The sequence below is a fragment of the Scophthalmus maximus genome, chromosome 16 (assembly GCF_022379125.1).
Source record: "Scophthalmus maximus strain ysfricsl-2021 chromosome 16, ASM2237912v1, whole genome shotgun sequence".
Lineage (NCBI taxonomy): Eukaryota > Metazoa > Chordata > Actinopteri > Pleuronectiformes > Scophthalmidae > Scophthalmus > Scophthalmus maximus.
The window spans coordinates 15,442,957-15,464,648 of record NC_061530.1 but is presented as its reverse complement, the minus strand read 5'-3'; the positions used below and the strand labels follow the sequence as shown (position 1 = coordinate 15,464,648).

Here is a 21,692-nt window from a genome sequence, read left to right as displayed (position 1 = left end):
CTTGTACCATCGACACACGCGGATAATTTAACATGTCCGTATACACTGCTATCTGAAAGTATGACAACAGGTTGACCTAGCAAATGTTTCGCATGAGACCAACTCTTTGGATTTTAAATTAAATAACTACACTATAAAGGTTAAAGTGTTGAGGGTATGTACATCCAGATGGGGTGAACAATGAAGGACTTGTAGCCTTCTAAAGGGCACAGCGTCGGGACAATGATTCAACATTGCAGACTGAAGGCATCAAGCCCCCCCAAACAAGGTGGAAGGGAAAATGGCTGCAGTACAGGCCAAGGAGACTAGCTTTAACTTGAAAGATAGAGAGTGTCTGCTGAAGTCTGTTGAAGTGAAGTCACTTTTTCCACATGGGATACATTTGACATGACACACAATTTGTTCAAATGTATTTGAATTTTTTGAATTCAAAAGGGGTACTAATAGTCGGAATATGAACTTTCCCCTCCGAGTTCGAATTTTGAATAAATGTGACTGGAATGCATTAATTTCAGAAAAACACTCATCCTATGTATATGTTAACAATAAAAAAAAAAGTCAGATTTAAATGCTCTCTGACACATAGCATGCCTTTGTAGTAAGTGCACTTACTTGTCAATCTAGAACAGATTTACCTCCCCTCTTAAGACAGTATATGTGAATTGCCATGAACTTGTACTTCGATCTCACACCACCAGCTAAAACACTTCCTTTAGTGTATCTTTGCAATGATGATCTCACACTGGATTTGTTTTCAAATTTGGGAAGTACGTTTACAGATATTCTTGCTTTTACCTTTACAGATGTTTTCTGTCATCCCCCGCAAATTCCTGCCTGGTGTCAAGAACCCCTGCTGGTATGAGGAATACACTGGGAATATCACTTCGGACCCATACAGGACAAACTTGTACGCACGCTATTCCAGGCGCTTCCGGACCGTGTTTCAGCACTTGAGGAACACTTTCCGGGAGCACTTGTTTCACCATGACGGGAAACCCTACCGCATGCGGTGCCTTCCTTATTTCTATATCATAGGCCAACCAAAGTGTGGCACTACGGACCTGTACGATAGACTGAGGCTACACCCGGATGTCAGGTTCACCACGTTCAAAGAGCCGCACTGGTGGACGCGCAAGAGGTTTGGTGAGTAAAGAAAGGTGTAATTTTCTGTGGAAGGGGCCTCCAGGCTGGTTTATAATAACGAGAGCCCCAGGGTATTGGAAGTGTGAAATGTGATAGTCTACAGTATATAACTTTGACAGAGCCATACCTCAGTGAGCTTCAGAAAAGCCCTCAGTGACACACATTTGAGGGGGTTGTCAACCTCAAAGGCAGGCCTGTCTCTTTCCCAGGCATAATTAAATTTATCTTCTGTATTTTTTACTCATCACGTCGTTAAGAAGTGCGGATTGCGGCAGCTAAATTCAAGCGTTTTTATACATTGTAGTAGGTAATTGGGTTGAAAGTCCTGAGGGTATTGACTGACAACTAAACTGTTAGAGAGATTTTTCTACATCCCATATACCCCCCCAAGAAAACTGTGGCCACAATTGTCTTTATTTGAAATCTATCTGGACATGTATCAAGCGTCTCTAGTGTGTACAGTTCAATTTCCCAATGCGATCAACCGAGAAGTGATTATTCAAGAGCTGTCTTGTGCCGTGTATGAAAACAAACTTGAGAAGTTTTTCTGCCTTCCTAAAGTTGTTAACCCCAAATTCACAGCTCTAATGGTGTATTTTACATCATTACCATCATTACAGCTACTGTACCGTTCAACATTTTGAACGCTATGGTCGTCTTTTCCCTTTCCCCTCCCGTGTGCTTCAACACAATTATCAGCCTCTTGCCTGTGCAACCTTTCCATCGACGGCTGAGCTCACGCGGTGTCAGCGCTCATTAAGGGCTCAACTAGGACTATATGCAAAAGAGTTACTGACTTCAGCGTCATCTATGACATAGATTTGTCTCTGTGGTTGAAACCACTTGGAAAGAACACGTGTGAGATACATGCTTCGAACGCTCATGTTTGGGCGCACTGTTTCATGCGCCTGCCTATAGCAAACATTAACGTTGTGCTCATTCCTTCCGACACATCTACAAAACACAAACTATGCCCACGTCAGCTCCTCGTTCTCGCCTCACTTTACAGCTTTCTCTGCACACCATGGACTTTATACCCTCATTTAAAAGATTATCAGAACCATCATTTATTTAATTAGACAGACAAACATTTTATGAGTGAGTTGTTGCATATTTCAAAACTTCTTGGGAGGTATAATTCCACGTTTTTAAAATCTCACTGCATTGTTTTTTAGTTTTCAGACAAGCTACGCCCACAATTCTCGCTCACACCGCTGGCGCTCTCATTTACATTCTTTTAACAGGTGGCACTATGTCATTTCTTCAAACAAAGAGATAAACCCCTCAAACTGTGCATCAAGAGGTTGGAGATTGACATCGGGTCATATGACGGTTCTGTTATCAGAGGGTTTTAGAGGCCATCGTGTGCTTCCTTCGTCATGTGAATCTGTGATGTTAAAATAACCCCCACACCACCACAGATGGAATTAGAAACCATGCGAGATCTGGGAGTGAGAGTGTAATTGAACTGGAAAGCCTATGCATTATAAACATCCGACTCTCACATCACTTGCAGATACTTTGTTGCATGGCTCCTTCAGTATGATTTGTTGATACAAAAAAAAAGGATTTTCGACCTGAAAAATATTTTTTCAAAATCATATGTAGTTGATAATAAGTGTCAGGCCTAGAAGTAGCAGTTCTAATTTGGTGAAGATTCAAATTTTGCTCTATATTTTGTTCCCAGAAGAAAGCATCCCCAACACCTAAGTGTTTTTTGTTTTCTTTTATAACTGAAACAGCCATTAAGACTCATGAATAATGGAGATTCTACAGCAGCTCAAGAGGCAGGCATCAGGAGTGCGAGTCAGTGTGAGAGCCTGTGTGTGTGTGTGTGTGTGTGTGTGTGTGTGTGTGTGTGTGTGTCACCAATGTGTCTGCTTTTGAGAAGAAGTACGAGAAGAAAATAATGGCAGCAGTTAAACTCCAGGGCAACAATCTGCCTCTGCCTGATGGCTCACCTCGGCTTCAGAAATGGAAAAAACAGATTAGATAATGACTTTTCACAGTGATTTGTAAGATTTTTCCATACAGTGTTCCCGATAATCTCACAATTACATATTATGCTCATATTTAGCTTGTTAAATTTAATTTGGGTTATTACTTGAAGGTTTACATGCGCTAATGTTCAGTGAACAGATTAATTTCCTTCAACTGTTCATTCATGCAGCTCCTCTTTTCAGCCTCTGGCCTCAACGCTTAGTTTTAGCTCCTGTCTCTTTAAGGCCTCCCTCCCAATAAAGCCCAGTCTGCTCTAAATTGGCCAGCTGGCCCACTCTCTTGTGAATGGTCAACCACTTCTAGCGCATGTAGGATGTTTAATTTCCTCTCGCTTTACCCACATCCGTAATATGGTGATGTCATCATGTTACGGAAGTATGGATGGAGCTTCAGAAGCAGAGTTTACTGTCGGGGAGAGGAGCTCCCTTTACCATGAACTTTCATCTTCTGAACTTTGCAGAACTTTTACTCACACACAAAAATATTATATAGAACACTAGATGAAAGGGAATATCTAAAAAAGCACAATGTCTCCTCTAAGATCAGAAGCTGCAGTATCACATCGGCGCACCATGAAGACTCAGTTTTCATGTTGATTTCTCACAGTGGATGAGCTCTATTCTTCTGCTCAGCAATGACTGATACATACGTGCTGTATTGCCGGGAGCCATCTGTCTAAAAATTACTTGATTTTAATAATTTCACCCGGGGTTTTGGCATCATACTTGTTGAGGGTATTACACACAGTATTTGTCACGTCAGTTTGAAAATTTCCTCCAAATTCTCAACCTCGAATATCAAGGCAGCTTAACTGTTTGCAGCCAAAGGGATCCTTTTGAAGTTCGTCCAGTTGCTGACTAACTTCATGCCCCTAATCCCGTTGAGACTCGCACACCTATTGGTGGATTGATCAGTCTGCGTGCAATGCTCATTATATTGCGCGGCGTTTGGTTGGCGTTGATAATTATTTGAACCTCCTTAAAGCTGCTGGATGTGGAGGAGTTGTTTGTCTTAATTTGGCTGCCTCGTGCTTGTGTCTTCTGCAGCCTTGTGATGTTGCGTAGCAGCAAATGCAACTGTATCCCAAGGACATAGGTCCCTCTCAGTTATTGTCGCCCCCCACCCCTCCTCCTCCACTTCCTCCCTGCTTTCATCTTTGCTGTCACTTTCTTTCGTTCCCCTCGAGTGTTGCACTCTGGGCTACGCGCTGGTAATCAACACTTTTCTCTTAAGACATCCTTTGAGAACACTCTAAATTCAAATGGTCTTGTTTTGTAGTTGTTTATTCCATTCCACTCGAGTCTCCGCTCAACCGGAGTTGTGAAAAGGCAACTTGATGCTATCCAAGCTGCGTAACTGTCTTTAAAAGGAGCTGCATGAATCTTAAGCAGATGTGTCTGCCGTTGTATAGTACCCATCGAGAAACACACACTATTTGAAAAGTGCATGACTCTTCATTCACATCAATGAAAATACCAGATGAGATGAGAGAAGAAGAAGAAGAAGAAAAAAAAAGCCCTAAAACAAGTCACACCAGCACCACCACCGGTTTGGACAGTTTACTAGAGTTTTCTAATCATCACCTGCTAACTAGAGAAAAGTGTTTTACTGCGACACCATCAAAGCATCACTGAAAAGTTGCAGACGCCCGAGCTACATCATTATCTGCATGCTGCATGGATACTTCTAATTCCTACGCTCAATCTCCAGAATTGCGCTGTAAATTAAAATTACACTGTCGACCAAAGCAGCTCAGATGGAAAACACACTTGGTAGGTTACGTTCAAAGCGTTAACTTGACGTAGGCCCTTAATTGCAAACATTGAAAACTGAGCAGAGACAGCGTCCCCTGCTGAATATCAGGTCACCCTAGAGTCATACTTGGTGAATGGACGCGCATCTCAGTGCTGCAGATTCCCTCCCAAACCACGTCTAAATCCTGAATATTTGCAGGCTCAAAATCTGTCATTACCTTCTATAAAACTATAAGGTGTGATAACTCGCCAACGAACATAAATATTCACTATAAGTGAGCCCAGTGAAGTGTATTTAGCGTCCCTGTCTTCCTTCCCCGCCAGGTATCATTCGTCTCAGCGAGGGCTTCCACGATCGATACCCAGTGGAAGACTACCTGGACTTGTTCGATCAGGCTGCTTATCAAATCAAGGGCAACCTCACAGCAAATGCCAGCGGACAGACTGAGGCTACACCCAGCCAGCCGAACATTATCATAGGTAAGCAAAACGTCAGTCGGTGCATTTTGATGGTGAACACTTGTGTGGTTAATTTTGGTAGTAAATACAGTCATGTTAAATTATGCCTCTCGTAAATAATGATGAATTTTCCTGTTCGTTGTGAAAGAGTCAGATTTATGCACTTCTCTGTCCACATGGGAAGCTCATAAACTAAACTCCACTAATTGCATAGAGAAGTAATTTCATGTAGAGGTCTATGAGAAAATTACTTGAATTATAACGTGAGCAAAAAAAACTTCCTAAAGAGTTTGTGGTTCAATCTCTAGTTTCAAGTCTTCTTCAATACAGCATGCTGTTCATTATGTAAATGATGGTCTCATTTAGAGTAAAAAATACAATAAAACATTGTGGCATTGATACAGCGAGATTGACAGGTGTAGGTGGACGTGCAGTGGATGAGCTCCCTCCTGCCACTCCAAATATGGAAACTTCTGGTTTAATAAAAACCAAAATGGTGCTGGCCAAAATGCCAAACATGAGTCGTCAAAATGGCAAATAGCAAAGTCAATGAGTGACTCCCTATGGAGGGATATTGATTTTTATTTGCAGGCACCACCAGCGCTCAATGTGCGTCGCTGTTGAAGAGGACTTCTCGCCACCATCTTCGCCTATACATTTGTGGATTTAACCGATGAATCGGACTGCGCATTTTTAATCGTAGAGAGGCACTGAACACAGTCTACCAGTTTTATTTATTAACTCTACTTTGGGGGATGAACTGTAACCCAGTGACTAAATATCAAACACTGGGCCAACAAAGCGGCATTCAAATCTCAGCAGACTAATGAGTGGACGATATGGCATAATTTTCTCTATTTTCACAAAGCACCTCTGATCTGTCATGAGAAGACGTGCATGTTAGTGGGAAGCAAAGGGAACAGGATACAAAGATTGCGTGTAAAACACTTGTCTACCATCGAAATCAGATCTCCCGGCAGCTTTTAGTTGCACAGACATTTCCTGTTCAGCGTAGATTCGAACTTCCTGTTTTGGCAGAGTGTCACGTCATGTCATAGAGCAGCTGTTTGCCCTCCCCTCTCTCATATTAGTTACTCAGGTCATGTATCAGTGCTGTGATCTGTGTAAGGAACGTACTGCACTGACGGTACCCTGTGGACTCATCGGGCTGCAGCCAACAGCGTTTGGCTCGGGGCGACCCGACACTCGCCTGGAACTTCACTTGTAATCTCTGCTCCAATATTACAAAGCTGCTATTAAAGCAGCAGGTAGCAGGGATGAAGCAGAGGGCTGCTCTCCAGAGAGGGATGGTGATCTTTAAAAAAAAAAATCCAGTTACTCAGCCCTAAAGGGAAGTCTAACAGCTTAATAATACTGGACTTCCTTCTGCTTCACATAGCCACTTCACTGAAGTGCCGTAGAAAAGAATCATTGCTTTTTTTGTGCCAGGACAGCAATAATATCCGCAGCGGGTGGTGATTTTTTTTGTTTACAAACCTCCCTCCTCTATCTGCATATCCTGCCTCCAGCCCTGTGCTTTCATCTGTCTCTGTCTTTTCCAGTCATCCAAACGCGATCTGAAAGGACTGCCCGGCTGCAAAGAAAGACTGATTTAAGTTTTCAACAATGGCCTTTTCACACTGGACTGAGTCGGTGCATTGAGTGCAGCTTAGCATGCCGCCCTGTTTTGTTTCCCTCTTTAAATAAATAATCCCAGTAAGGGGGGAGCGTGCCAAAGTGCCGCTCAGTATTCACACCGTGCCCTGGGAGAGCGCAGCAAGGTGCAGGCCTGTGGCCAGAATCGTGGGGCTCCTGACTCTCCTCAGCCACCGGCAAAGAACCAAGACGCTGTGAAGTACCAGAGGCACGCCGGCCGGGCTCCTCCATTTATTTGCCCTATTACCGCCTCTCCGCATGGAGCAAAATAAACCCCTTTTAAAGGGACATGGAGCGGAGACCTTTAAACAGACTCGATCGCAGATCGTGTGTATCATTTTAGGGCATAGCGGCATTAGCAGCGCTCTCACCGTTGTCATCGCAGAAAATGGGTCCTGGCTATCATCCCTTTCTCCAAGAAAAATGAGGCAGATAAGGCCTGTGTTGTGTTCCCTCCAAATACATCAGAGCTTCACTTCACAGATAAGAGGATAATGAAGGCACAGGCAGCCCTAATGAATCCTGGATATCATTTCTCAGCTCAGCCTGATTAAGTTTCTGCTCTGAATCCGTTTGAGAAGCGACGTCTTCTGTCTCGTTACGGAGCATCAGTGCTGTCACTGTGTGGAACGTTCTACAGTTTTTTTTTTCCTCATCACGGCTGGAGATGTAATTACTCTCATTTTTGCACTGGCTCAAGAATCTTTACGTTTTATTGACTTTTATTAACTCTGCTTCTGACTTTTATTGACATGTTGGGAACATGCTGTGTCTGATTGTCAAACCCTCCATTCTGCTGCAATTACAGAAGCAGGTACAAACAAAATTCCTGATTATCGACCGGTGGTTCTTTTTGAAGAAACAAATTGGAGAATTTGTCTCGTTACATTGATTTTTTTTTTTATGATTTAAAATCTAAGAAAACAATCAATAACACAGGTGAATATTAAAGCTTACAAATAACCTTTGCAGCGCAAACACTCAGCAGTTTTAACATTTATTGTTTTCTTGCATTTTTCTGTATTGTCAATGGCACAAGTGTGTTTTTGAAGCAGGAATCATCACTTTCCAACACACAAGGACCTAAAATGGACTTGAAAATTGGTTTAAACTAGAGCAGCAACAAAGAATTTCTTCATTATCAAAAACTGCAGATTGTTTTCTTAATTGGTGTTATTTACTTGAGTGATCAAGGTGATCAAGATCTAGAGATGTTGTCCGATCAACAGACCAAAACACAAAGTTCAATTTGCGATAATTAAACACAGAAAAGCTGCCAAACGTGACATTTGAGAAGCTGGAAACGGTTAATATTCGATTTTGTTGCTTGAAATTTATGAGTTTTGCTTTGTCTCTCTGTGATTGTGCGTGTGATCTCTATGAATGTTTGCTTTATTTAAACTTCTGTGGGTGTATTTTGCAGGAGAAGCCAGCGCATCCACCATGTGGGATAACAACGCCTGGGTGTATTTCTATGACAACACCACCGAGGCAGAGCCTCCCTTCCTCATCCAGGACTTCGTTCACGCCCTGCAGCCTGACGGTCGCTTCATCGTTATGCTCAGGGACCCGGTGGAAAGGTGCGAGCGATCGGTGTCATTGCCTACCACGTCAGGCCTGCCTGCCTTAAAATACCCGCAATGATACAGATACAGCTCTGACACGCACGCTGCCACCTCTGTGCCTCCATCGACACTGTTTATACTACAGACACGGGCAGATCCGTTCCTTGTTTAGAATCAACTGTAGACCTGTTGTCAGAGGAGATGTGTTGCCTTTTTACGCAGTCTGGCTGTCACATAAGTTTCATTGTGACGCCTCTATCAGACGCGTGGAGAGCTTCCTGCTGAACACCTGCGAGGCTGTCTGTTTAAACTGGGATTACTTTTATGCCGTTACTGTTGATTTTTACTTAAGAGGACGTCGGAACATGCTCTCTTTAATTGGCTTTGTCTGTCAAATCACAGCCCGTTCAACCTTTCCCCTCCGAAGCTATTCTCGGGGAAATGAATTTTTATCACGCGCGACTTGTTTACAACCTTGGCATCTCCTCAGTACAAACACCGTCTGACACCTCGTACTAAAATGTAACAGCGTTTTTATGGTACACGTGTCTCCAACATTCATTTTCCATACCAGCGGATATCAATAAGATAATACTAGCTAATAGTTTGGTCGTTGTTTTATTACATGAGGCACCAGACACATTTACTGAATCGTGAGAGCTGAGATAAGCAGTAGAGCGGGGGGAAAGAAAACTCAATAAGATCTGAGTTTACTGTCAATCGTTATTTTCAGGATGATAATATCAATGATATATATATCTATATAGATACAGATATATATATAAAGATATATATATACTGAAATATATATGATATGATATATATCATGTGATTTTACTTGGGATTGGTGCTTTATCAGAAGCTCATTTGCATCCCTTTCTCCCATTTTCTATGTCTTCACTTTGACCTACTGGAAACATCTTCTGAGCTGTCAACACTGCAGCCTCGGTTGCATCTTGTTTACTGGAAAGTATTGTTGGTGCTTGTGTGAAAATAGGTGTAAAAAAAACGCATATCTGTAATATAAAGTAGTTATGAGCCTAAATAAAAAGGCTGTAAGGTTAATGATAGTAATTATTAATTCTACAGTCTGTTCATCCAACAAAGGTGAAGATTCATCGTCTAACTGATGTTCAAAATTTGTTTACAGGCCTTTTCTGTTGTCTTGCAGGCTATACTCCGACTACCTTTACTTTGGCATCGCCAATAAGTCCGCAGAGGATTTCCACGAGAAGGTGTCGGAATCACTGCAGTTATTCGAGGGGTGCCTTACAGAGTACACAATGCGCTCCTGTGTGTACAACACTACTGTCAACAATGCCATGCCAGTGAGTTGTCTGCCTCCCTCCAACTTCGGTCTCGCATCCGTGCACAAAAAAAACACCGGCATTTAGCAACCAGCAAATTAGTTGGTTGGAAAGAAAGACATTGAAAAAGGAATGGAAGAAGACAGAAGGGAGTGAAATCCACACTTCATTAACTCATGATAAAGCTTGCAGGACCGACTTTATGAAAGGGATTGGCAACACTGAGGAGTGCAGCGCCTACTCTCTTTGTACAAGAAAACCCAGCTCACCAGCTTTACTCTTTAAGCACAAAACTGACCAAGCAAGCAATAGCCAGTGTAGGGGCCCCAGTGTAGTGGCCCCTGGCCAGCTTTTCCCAGAAGTGGAGGAGGAGTCTGGCCCGTCCTATTTTAGCTCCCCCTCCAGGCCGCCTTGTGTGTTAAAATGACCTCCTCGCCAACTGCCACTGTCGAGCTTTATGGCCCTCTGGGAGAGGGCTTACTCTCAGCCGCTGGCCTAATTGTCCATCCACTAATATCTCCTTAGAGTTATTAGACCATATGAAAAGCATTACGCCTGTCCTCCTCACAGCAGTCACTCATGCCTGTGGCTCCTCGATAAAAGTTTTAGAGCTCAGATTAAGAGTCTGGAGAGAAAGGATGAATAAACTCTGTCCCGGCAAAACGATTGTCTGTTTTACCAAATTGATTTAAGGCAGCAAGAGTTACTCGGCATGTAATCATTTATTCAGAAGGGTCTTTCAGTTTCCCATTCCCAGAAACAAGGCTTTTTGTTTACGCCAACTGTTCTGCAATCAACTGTCACAGGGGAATCTAAAAAGTGCATTTCCACAGTTATAATGATTAACAGGTCACAAATTTTGGGGGCAGAAAACAAAATCATGTAGGTTATAATCTTGTCCACTGGTAGGTAATAAACTGGTAGGTTTGCAACATCAGTGCATGTTCACAACGCCCACATGGTACCCAGCAGGGGAGATTTAAAAAAATAAGAAGAAGAAAGCTGGAGGGAGGAAATTCCTCGTCTTTTCCCCACTCCATCTCCTTGAAGAAGTTCAACCATTCATGCGCCACTGTGTCCCCTCAGCTGAGGAGGAAGTTTCTGGGACAGGGCCTGATTATCTCTCATTGATTCTTTTGTTTTTGTGTGCGCTCAGGTCAGATTGCAAGTAGGCCTGTACATTGTGTACTTAATGGACTGGCTGACGGTCTTCGGCAAGGAACAGATTCTGGTCCTGAGGTTGGAAGACCACGCCTCCAACAGGAAATACACAATGCACAAAGTCTTTGACTTCCTTAACCTGGGTGAGTGACTAACGCATCCCAACATATGGCCTTGATTGTACTGTCTTTTTTTTCTTCATTTGTATCAAAAGCATTGCATTACAAAATTGTTTATTCATAAGTGTTTACGTCGTGTATGGTTTGCTAGCTTAGAAAATGTTTTTAATGTCTTTCAGATACAGTTCTGAAATTTCCAACACCTATATTTTCAGTGTCAGTGATGTCAATGTTTCCTTGGTTTATACAGTAGATTGCTGTTAAGAACAGGCCCGTGTCAAATGCAGTTTTACCCCTTTGTAGCCCCTTTAGTTTCTGTCGCACTGGTTCACCCAACAGTTTAATTGCCCCAGAGCTCAGACTCGGCTCCTCAAACGGCTGCCAAGGTGCGATCACCTCCCAGAGTGTCAAATCTTCTGCTCAGAGCACAGCTGATGCACGTTGACATTTCAAATGTCCTTTGCTGTATTTTCTTCCATTTGTTTAGTGCTGTGGAAAAAACTCTGAAGTGGCCGTCAAAGTGGGGATGTGAAGTGTTTTTGTGTGTTTTGCAGGGCCACTGACAAAAGAGGTAGAGTCAGAGATCACGCGAAGCCCAGCGTCAAACACCAGGAGGCCAGCCGACAAGAACCTGGGACCCATGCTGCACATCACAAAAGAGATCCTGCGTGACTTTTACACGCCGTTCAACGAGAAGTTGGCCAAAGTGCTGCGGAATGACTCCTTCCTCTGGCAGAACTACTCTAAACTATGAACAACCCACCTCCATTTTTTTTTTTTACTTCAGTTTGGAAAAAGAAAAGAAAAAGACAGCCCACTACATCCGTGTTTCATCTCTCTCTCTCTCAAGTGCCCATGAAAATCAATGTTTTTTATTTAAATTATTTCTTAAGTTATAAAAGCAGAGATGAATCAACGATAGAAAATAGCACAAGAAAGTGTGGTGATTTGTGTGAGTGCGAGTGAGTGAATGAGTGAATGAGAGAAAGATGTTGGCAGGTTTTGATTGTTTCTTTTCTGTGACCAGGTGTAAATAATTAAAAGATATGAAAACTGCGTCCCATGTTCACTTTGAAGCTTGGTTTGATTAATTAAAAAATAATCTGCCTCACAGACCGGAGCATATTAGACCTGGTACAACACACCGTATATCCAAGCAGAGACTTAAAAACTGTGTCTTCATCTTAATTCAGATATTTAGAAAATGTCAGTGAGAGAAAGCTGAATGTTAAAGTCAATGAAACACCACCGCCCTCTACTGGAAAACACGTGTAGTTGCAATTTTCAAATTGCCTGCTGACATCAATACAGAACTGTTAACGTCACTCACAGAACAACTGTATCAAGATATTAAAAGTGATTCCTGGAATATTAAGGGAAAAACTAACTGATGATCCGATTTGTTGTTAATTATAATAATAAAAGGAGGATTAATTATAATAATAATTAACAACAAACATATCATTTCCTTTCCTGCTGTTGAAACTTTGTGGGACATTTCATGCAATAACACAAAAGGAAAACTCACATGGTTCTCATTTTCCATGACTAATCTAGTTGGACTGATGAACAATAATTGACTACGACCAATTCAGGGCCCCACTAGTTGTTGACCAAACCTGAAAATGAGTGAGGAACACAGAATAACAAAGAAAAAAAGGTTTGGTTACAAAAAGAAAAGCAACATGAGTTGTATGAAATTATTTTTGCAATATGAGGGTGTTTCGCCCCAATATTGTTCAGTTCTATTAAAAACACACGTAAAACAATACTGGACAATTCAATTTAGAGACAGACTGAAAAAGAGTATGTGCAGAAATTGGAAACGTACCCATCATCTACACCAGAGGGCAGACAACACTTGAGAATGTATCGCAACTTGGACACAAGTTGCAGCAATAGTCAAATAAGGACATTTCTCTCATTTTAACAACACTCACATGAGTTATGCCATTCTTCTGTGGCAGTTCCGGCCTTCCTGCCCAGTCTACAAATCAAGACGAACTGACCTAAATACCACAGGAAAACCTCCTTTCACAATTAAGAGGAAACCTGCAATCACACTGATTTCTTAACACGAAAGCCCATTATTCTTCTCGCTCTGTTCAAAAGAGCTTTCACTGCCTCAAAATGCCAGCAGCTTTGACTACGTCCTCCTTACTGAAATCAAGACAATCTGACTAGGGAGAGAGAAAGAAAAGTGAGTGCAAATCATTTGCATATTTTGGTTGGAGTTGGATGGTCTTTCTGGCTGACTGAGGAGGTTCTGCTTCGATGAGAGCCTCCAACCAACTTCAATTTCCTCGGAATTTATAAATATTATCAAAGCTTCCTTCATCCTAGTCTGCGCTGTATCAGAATACAGTGTGACTGACGGGAAACTGGATAAATATACTGCTGCCGAGAAAACTCCACAGGCTTTCTGAGGCACACTTTTAACCGACTATTTCACATTTCTCAGCATCGGTCCTTGTTGTCGTCGTGGGAAGTGACAGTGGGCTGGCAGTATTCTCTTATCTGATTGTCTGACAAAATAATAACAGTTAACCAGCCGCTGGGGAGCAGATTTAAAAGAGTTGAAATTTGGCTCTGGCCTCCTCACTTCCCAAAGTGTGAAGTGATGATGATGATGATGACAATGGAACTTAGACCATACATATGGATGCTGGACTGTTGCAGAGTTTGCAGACAAGCAGAGCAGTAGCAGCAAGGCAGAACAAAGGGGACCTCAGACTATAAGGGAATCCAGCCTTCTGAACTGCTATCGACTAATCCCATCCCAGTTAATCCATCTCATATGCCTGACTTCCTCTTACAAGGCAATTTACTTAAACCACCAAAAAAACATGCATTTCCCCTCTCCATCTGACCAATTATGTATTTGTGGAAAATATGAAAATATGCCCTATTTCTCAATGGTGGAGATTCTGTAAAAAAAAAATCCTGGATCCGAGTCTGAATCACCTGTTGACATGTTCATGCAAATCCATCCATAACTTTTGCATTTGTCATTCTGCAAACAAGCAAACAAACAAACAAACCGAAACCAGTCACATAACAAAAGCCATGCAAAGTTCCCCACGAAGGCAACATTAAAAGGGAAACAATTATATACAAGCACTATGAAAGACAATGGCCATGATTTCATCACCGAAGCAATACACAATATTATTTGGTTTTTTTTACTACAGTCCACTGATAGAAAACCGACAAAACATCAACATGGCAGCAAATTAAAATAGCAGTCCATCAGTCAGCAGTGTTAGCTGCTAGCAGCCTAGCTCACCAGCATGGCTAGCTAACACACACACACACACACACACACACCAACTGAACTGAGCCAAGACACTCGAGGCCTACAGTGATATTGTAATGTTTGTATCATCAGCATGAACTTACCTTGCTGAAGAGAAGCGGTGGTTAGCGTCGTCCCGGCAACAACAGTTAGTCCTTCCACAATGCTAACGGTGAGTTTGGTCTCAAGAGCTAGCTGATGAGCTAGCTGATAGCACCAATGATGCTCAGCCCCGAGTGGTCGCAGCATTGACCAAAGTTGACCGAATGAGTAATTATATTTAATTAAATGTTTAAAAAATATATGTTTTTATGAGGAAATAAAATTCAACAGAGCAGCTCCCTTTGGCTCGGTGGTGTGGTTGGGGTTACAGCGGGCGGATTGGGAATTCTAAATTGACCACAGGTGTGAGAGTGAATGGTTGTTTGCCTCTGTCCCTGTGATAGGCTGGCGACCGTCAACCAGAGCCGTCGAATGAGAGTCGCGACAACTCGGATCGTGGAGCCTCTCAATAGTTCCCGGAAGTGAGCATCAGCGCATTAGGGTAGCAGCAGGATGGATCAATGGACCGTCTCTGTGTTGCACGTACGAACGGTAAGACGTTTAAATAAATCTGATTGTACATTATCAGCACATCTGAATCAAATCTAAATGCGCATTGAAAGCATGTTAGTGGATTATGATTATTTATGATTTATTTATGATTTAAGAAAACGTGTTGACTAACTACATGGAGTAAAAAACATAGGCACGTCGGTCTGCTTTATTGTAAATCAATACATTTATTGACTACTAATGACCAAAAATCGCATTTCCGTCGCTCTGAATAATGGATTCGAATTGTGCGCCAAGAACTTCCGGGAACTATCGGAAGTCTACGTGAGCCACGTGATGTGCAAACATTTTGGTTGTCACGACTCTCATTCAACGGCGCTGGATCTGTATATATGATGGCTGGTGGATGGATCATGATAAATAGCCTCTTTTTGACAGTGGAGTGTCCTGAACATTAGGCTTTAAAAGAAAACGAAAAAAAACTACACTTGTATGATTTACAGCACATCTCTCTCAAGAGGACAACGACCCAAACAGTTAACTTATCCTACAAAGTAGCGAAAGTAGCTGATCTTAATGCAATGAATGGACTTCACTGTGGATTATAAAGATTAATTAGGGCTAATGTCGCTGGACAGACACATTTTAATAAGTGAAACAACTCCCACACTATTCCTAAGAAAAGCAAAGGCTGCTGAATTCAATACTAAATGGTTCCTAAATAGTGCTTTAGGCCTGGACCATGACAAGTCCGTGAATATATTTGACTGGGTCTCAGAAGTTATTTGAATGTTAGATGTACTCTAAGCATTTTATTACAGGTAGGAATACAATTAGATTCTCACTCCAACAAAAAGGAAAACCTCATGAGTTGAAAGTGGGTAAAAATCAGTTTAACCAGGAGTCATCACTCTGATGGCATCAATGATATGAACCTCACAGAATTGTCTGTAAGTATCCTTGCTGCTGTCTGGACCCTCTTGATTCCTCTTGAGTCCCCAACAGGATGTTGGATGTGATCAAGAGAGAGGGCTTCTTCCTGTGTCCATTTCTCCTCTGTCAGTTTGGATAAGCTCTGAAGCCAGGGCTTTAGCGGAGGGCGCTCCCTCTTATGTCTTTCCCACCACTTTTCTTTTCCCCTTTTCTTCGAGTCTGTCTTAACTCCTCTGTTCCTCCTTTTCATCACACTTTATCCCTGGGTCAAATTAAACTTCAATGAAATTCTGAGACTTCCTAATCAGAGGGGTGTTTGTTACTTGTCTCTCAAGTTAAGTCCCGGGTGTAAGACCTCTGACCATCGCAGTCCAGGGAAGAATATGGTGTCCAGACCACCAACAACGTGACGATTACTCCAAATCTCCAGCTCCTAACTCTCTCATGATCCCATTCAAATGAACCGGCTCAAAGTGAGAAAAAAAACCAATCTTCTTCTGAATCACATCTCTGTGTCTCACTGCTGTCAATGATTATTGGAGAGTATTTTGAGATGACAAGAAAAGAAAGATCTGAATAAACAAGTTTATGCAACAAACATTTGCAGTCCATCATGCTGATTGAGTGCTCTGATGGTTTGCCAGTTGTATTTGAAGAGTCTGTGTGAGGCCCAGTCATACTCACTGAAGATTGAGTAAGCAAGGAATGCAGGAAACAAAGATCTTTGTCAAAAAAAAATAGTCTCAGTTGGGTAACATTGTTGCGAGTATCTCGATTATTCGCTTTTACATTACACACAGTAATCCAAACGTACTGACGAGTCCTATTCAGTTCTTTTTTATGAACATTTGAGGGATATTAAGGGTTCAGCCAAAAAACATCTGTTTGTGATATACAGTGCTATGCAGTTTTATCTCTTTTGGACGCATATTGCAGAAATAGAAATGGTGCCTGGAAAAGGTGGCGATTACCGATTGCCCTGCTAACTTATTCACACCGTCTACTAAGCTGAGCTGAGACGCAGTTGTGATGGCTTCGTCAAACCCGCTTGCTGTTATTTTATGCTTTTGGGCAGAGAGCATTTTCCAGGCTCCTAAAATTGTTGTCCTGGCTCTCTGGTTTTTTTCAGTATGAAAAGGAAAAGCTGAGGGAGGCCAAAATCTTTAGAAATGAGAACCTTCTTTTGTTTCATGTTTCCATCCCAATTATTTGTCCTAATGGTTCTGTTTAAGGAAGGAACAGATGTTTCTCCTTCTTTTTTTCGCCTCCTTTCCCAGGCCTCTCGTGTCGTTGTTCAGCAAAGGTTTAGTGGATCCAGGGTCATTACTCAGCATCAGCTCTCTCCTCCGACTCCAGGCAAGTATTTCACATTACTGACAGTACTCGATACTAATACAGTTGCGTCTTTGCCACGGCAAACCATCTCAGATGTTCTTCATGGGTTCCAATAGAACGTTGGATGGCAGCTTTTCCTGAACACAGCTGTCTTATCAAATCCATGATGTTGTATTTAAGAAATACATACATCATCAAATCATCCATGTGTCAGGGTCCTAGATTATAAGTTTTACTTCCTTTGAGAAAAATAAGTTTGCCCAGCACACAAAAAAGAAAAATAAATAATGACTTGGCAATGAAGAGCAAACAAAAGCTAAAATGTTGCATCAACTTTTATTACACTTGATTGTGCCCATATGCAAACTAATGGTTCTATCACGATTCTATTGCCATTCGAATTAAAAACTGTTGCCGTTATCGGATGTGAACATCTGGCCTGTTTCGGTCACATCCATCTGGAACCCATCCCGGCCGTGGTGAATGTGGACAAAGAATTAGAAAAGCAGGTGCTCAGGAAGGGAGCGTTTTCAGTGAGGAAAGCGAGGGCGTCTGTGCTGAAACCATTGAGTGGCCCAAGTGACATTGTAGCAGCTTGAGGTCTAAGTGTGTGATAAATAGAAAGAGAGTCTCTTCATCACTATAAGGTCTCCAGAGGCGAGACAACAACCTCTCCAAACCACAAACAATAATAAAGTGTCCAAAATTGTGGGACTAGGACAAGTGTTATAGTTTCTGCAGGGATCATAAAATACAGGTATAATCTGACAGAGCCCATGCATAAGTAGAAAACCACAAAAGTAGGCTGCAGCAAAAACACAGATGTCTCAATTGGAATGAAAAAAAAGTACACTGTGCATTTTGACGTGTTATTATTCACATATCAGTGAAGACATTGGCTTTATAAATGTTTTTTAAGAGTACCTTTCATAGATATTTAATTATGATTTATGTATCTTTAGATAAAACCTGCATCTACTGATTTTACTGTCCTCTTGGTTGCAGCTGAAACAAGCGGTGAATTCCAAACTGATATATTATCACCCCTTATGATGACACGGCAAACTTGTTAGCAAACTAGCTTAATTACGTGGCCATTAGCATTCATTTGAAATCATATTTCTGGCCTGATGAACCAATAGTCCAATATTCAGTCTAAATTGTATCTCTGTTTGCTCTTCAGCAACTCATGAGGGGAACTTCTGGCTCCTAAGTGCCAATAAGTGCTCCGCTGTGTTCACATTAAGATAGTTATGTTGCATAAAGTGAGTTAAAAGATGCTCCATAGAGATGAAAGGAGCTGCAATTTTGAGGTGATAACTCCCCTTTCACATATGCATAGTCTTTTGATCCATAGTTAAGATCAAAAATTGTCATTATAGCAGCTTTAATATGTAGAATATTTGGGAATGAGAGTTGAGTTTCAGTCCATTGAGATCTGTTGGATTCATGTTCATCAATTCGTTCATCACTTTGCATCAATGTTGTTCTTCCTGACAGGAGCCATAGCGTAAAAGTAGCAGCCACAGACTCGTTGCCTCTTTGCATTCATATGTTCCAACTTCTTATAACTTGAACATTGTTTTCATTTTTTCTTCTCTTCAGCAGAAACATTCCCAGAACTGTAATCTAACAAAATTCCAGGTTTGTGTCTGCTTTGCTTCTATATATGTTTTTTACAAAACCAGAAGAAGAAAAAACAATATTTCACCGTGCAGCACTTATCATATATGAAATGTTTACAAAAACAAAATCGCATGAACCTGGATCAGCGGAGCCTGTTTCAAATCAAATAAAGAGTTTAATAACTGGTCCTAACGTTTCTTCGTAAAACATCTGCTGGAATCCTTGAGCATTAGACACCAACAAAGAAACACGGACATCTGTTATGTGATGCAATCCTGTTATCCTAATCAATTTATAGCACTGGATCCATTGATTATAATCAAACCAATAAAAATTGCTAGCATTTTTTCATTTGTCTTGAAAACAGGTTGAGATTTTTTGAGTTCCAAGAAGGATACATACACAAATCACCATGGATACAGCAGGACAGAGGAGAAACACAGCAGCCTTTCAACTTACACGGTACAAGTTTGAAAATGTATACGACCGAAACAATGCAGATATATATATATATATATATAAATAAATGCAGTATATTATTTTTTTAATTTTATTTTTAATGTGTTTAAAAATCCATAACATTGCAAATATAAAGGCTTCCTCAAATTTACATGGCAACAACTTTAAATTCAAACGCAGCTGCTGTCTTTCAGTGTGAGACGAGTGGAGATTTCTTTTGCAGATTTTTGTTTGACATGAATAATGCACACACTTTCAAGTAGTAAATCCAAGGCTGTAACGTGGCCTGCTTTGGATCCATGAACGTGCCATATTACATTGTGGTGGACAGGTAAATAAATAGATAAATAAATCTGGAAGGTCAATTCCCGTCCATCATGAGCTAAACCTGTTTGTTTGACCTCTTACCATCATGATTTATTACAACTATTGGCCACAAGCTTGTTTGTCAAGGTCTGAAGAATGTTGTTTTCATTGTACATTTTTGTCAGTGTGAGATTAAACTCATTAATCACATCATTAATCTCCGCTCAGGCAAAAAGCAAAAAGACTCCACATTTTTAAGTCGCCCAGTGTTCATTAACAACTTGAATTAATTGAGTTGTGTTTAAAGAGCAGAGTGTAGTCAGTGTGTGATTGTCCTAATTAACACAAACTACGCGGCCCTGTTATGTCCTGCTGAGCCTGTACAATATACATTATTCTTCCCAGCTTCAGATTCTGTAGCTGTTCGCCGGTCCTCTTTCTCATCAATTACCAGGTGCCAGAGCAGCCGCGGGGTGGTATCGCCGCCGAGCCTCTGTGCTGTCACTCTGGGCACTGACGGCCAATTAATGAGAATTCAGACGGGGATTTTCTCCCCATAGGAGATTATGGCGAGTGGCAGGAGCCATCACTCTCCTACCTTGGTTGTTCCTCACAGAGAAAAGACGTCTATTTTCACACCGTGCCTGCCTCAAGCTCCTCGGCTCCCCACTCTGATAAGCGGCCGTTTGATCCTCCGTACCGTAGCAGGTATTTCAAGCCTGACATTCTGGATGGGCTTCTTTTTTTTTTTTTTCACACAGCATGTTTAAAGAAATTGTGTTATGCTTTCATAAATGCTCGCCATGTCTAAGTAACTCTTAAACTAGAGCATATACATTGTGTGAAAGCCACTAGTGTAGCGGCTCTTCCTCTCATCCTTCCTTACATGTTCTCTCCAGACAGTTCTGGACGGGTGTCGTCTAGATGGGGAGAGGGCCATCTTGAATGCCTGCCTGTGCCGGCTACAGATTGTGCCAGCCGAGCATGTAGTATTCCAGCCTGGAGCTGTCCACCCACTCCAGGGCCCTGATCTTCTGTGAAATCCTGCAGCCTCAAACTCCTTTACCCTCCATTCAGGAGCTCTCTCGCTCTCAGGTGTAGTCTGATTTCCATGCAACCTTTTTTTTTTTTTTTTGACTTTCCTCTATGCATTGTCCTTCCACATCAGTTATGTGTAATGAACCAATGCATTTAAATTGGGCACCATGCAGGCTTGTCGAGCGAATCGTTGCCTTGGTTTGTCTTGCCTCAGGTCGATGAAATGTCAAAAGGTGTCCCTGTTAGTTGTGCAAATGCTTCTTGGAATCCCCTCTCCTTATGACTAAATCTTATAAGCCCACGGCGAGACATTTCTCTGCTTAGCTATAACTCCACATTTCTTTCCAAAATGCCAGGGATGCTTGTGACAAAACCCTTTGTCTGAGTCAAGAAAAATTCTTCTTAGCTGAATGAAATAATAATCTGGTTTTAATCAGGAGTTTGACTCCTGGCTTTAGGATTTCGGCATTGTCTTCTTGTGAAAGGGAGGCTCCGTCAGCTGCTGAATTCATGTTTGTGTGTGTGTGTGTGTGTGGGAGTAAATGCTTCATGAGGAACTGGCAGCGCTGATGTGATGAGCTGTGACACACACAGGGCAGCGCTCCATCCTTGTGTTGGAACATGCCTGGATGCTCCACGGAGAGTTTGTTCAGTCGAATGTTTTTTTTGGTTGTCAACGTGCAAATTACTGCAGAGTCCAAACAGGTCTTGGCCGAAGCAGGAGCAGCCCTCAGAAAATGAGGCAACTCGCAGGCTAGCAACAAGTTAATTATCTTCCCCGGTGAAGGGACGCCGTGTGGCGGTAGCTGACGTTCGATGCAAGAAGTGCACTTTTACGAACAGCTGTCCACCCGGTGTGATCCATGGCTCAGACTGGAAAGGGCAGATCACTGCTACTGTTTGTTCGGGAATGTATATTTTGTGCCAGTTTGGAATTTAAGCACACCCTTAGATGGATCAGGATAGAAAGCTCGCCTCTG

At 41.9% G+C, this 21,692-nt stretch overlaps 2 protein-coding genes across 3 annotated transcripts in view; one reads left to right on the top strand and one right to left on the bottom strand.

Annotated features, from left to right (window-relative positions):
* LOC118287279 (carbohydrate sulfotransferase 15-like) overlaps positions 1 to 12,223 on the top strand; it is a 32,203-nt gene extending 19,980 nt beyond the window's left edge. For both annotated transcript variants that reach the window (XM_035612309.2, XM_035612310.2), the window contains 6 exons: positions 804 to 1,143; positions 5,223 to 5,378; positions 8,437 to 8,593; positions 9,750 to 9,906; positions 11,042 to 11,189; positions 11,720 to 12,223. In XM_035612309.2, the coding sequence (XP_035468202.2) occupies positions 804 to 1,143; positions 5,223 to 5,378; positions 8,437 to 8,593; positions 9,750 to 9,906; positions 11,042 to 11,189; positions 11,720 to 11,919 (1,158 nt within the window). In that variant the 3' untranslated portion in view covers positions 11,920 to 12,223. The remainder of the gene's footprint in view (positions 1 to 803; positions 1,144 to 5,222; positions 5,379 to 8,436; positions 8,594 to 9,749; positions 9,907 to 11,041; positions 11,190 to 11,719) is intronic.
* LOC118287281 (phospholysine phosphohistidine inorganic pyrophosphate phosphatase) overlaps positions 1 to 14,833 on the bottom strand; it is a 95,426-nt gene extending 80,593 nt beyond the window's left edge. The window contains exon 1 of the mRNA XM_035612314.2: positions 14,565 to 14,833. The gene's annotated coding sequence lies outside the window, so the exon portion shown is untranslated. The remainder of the gene's footprint in view (positions 1 to 14,564) is intronic.
* Between the last annotated feature and the right edge of the window lie 6,859 nt (positions 14,834 to 21,692).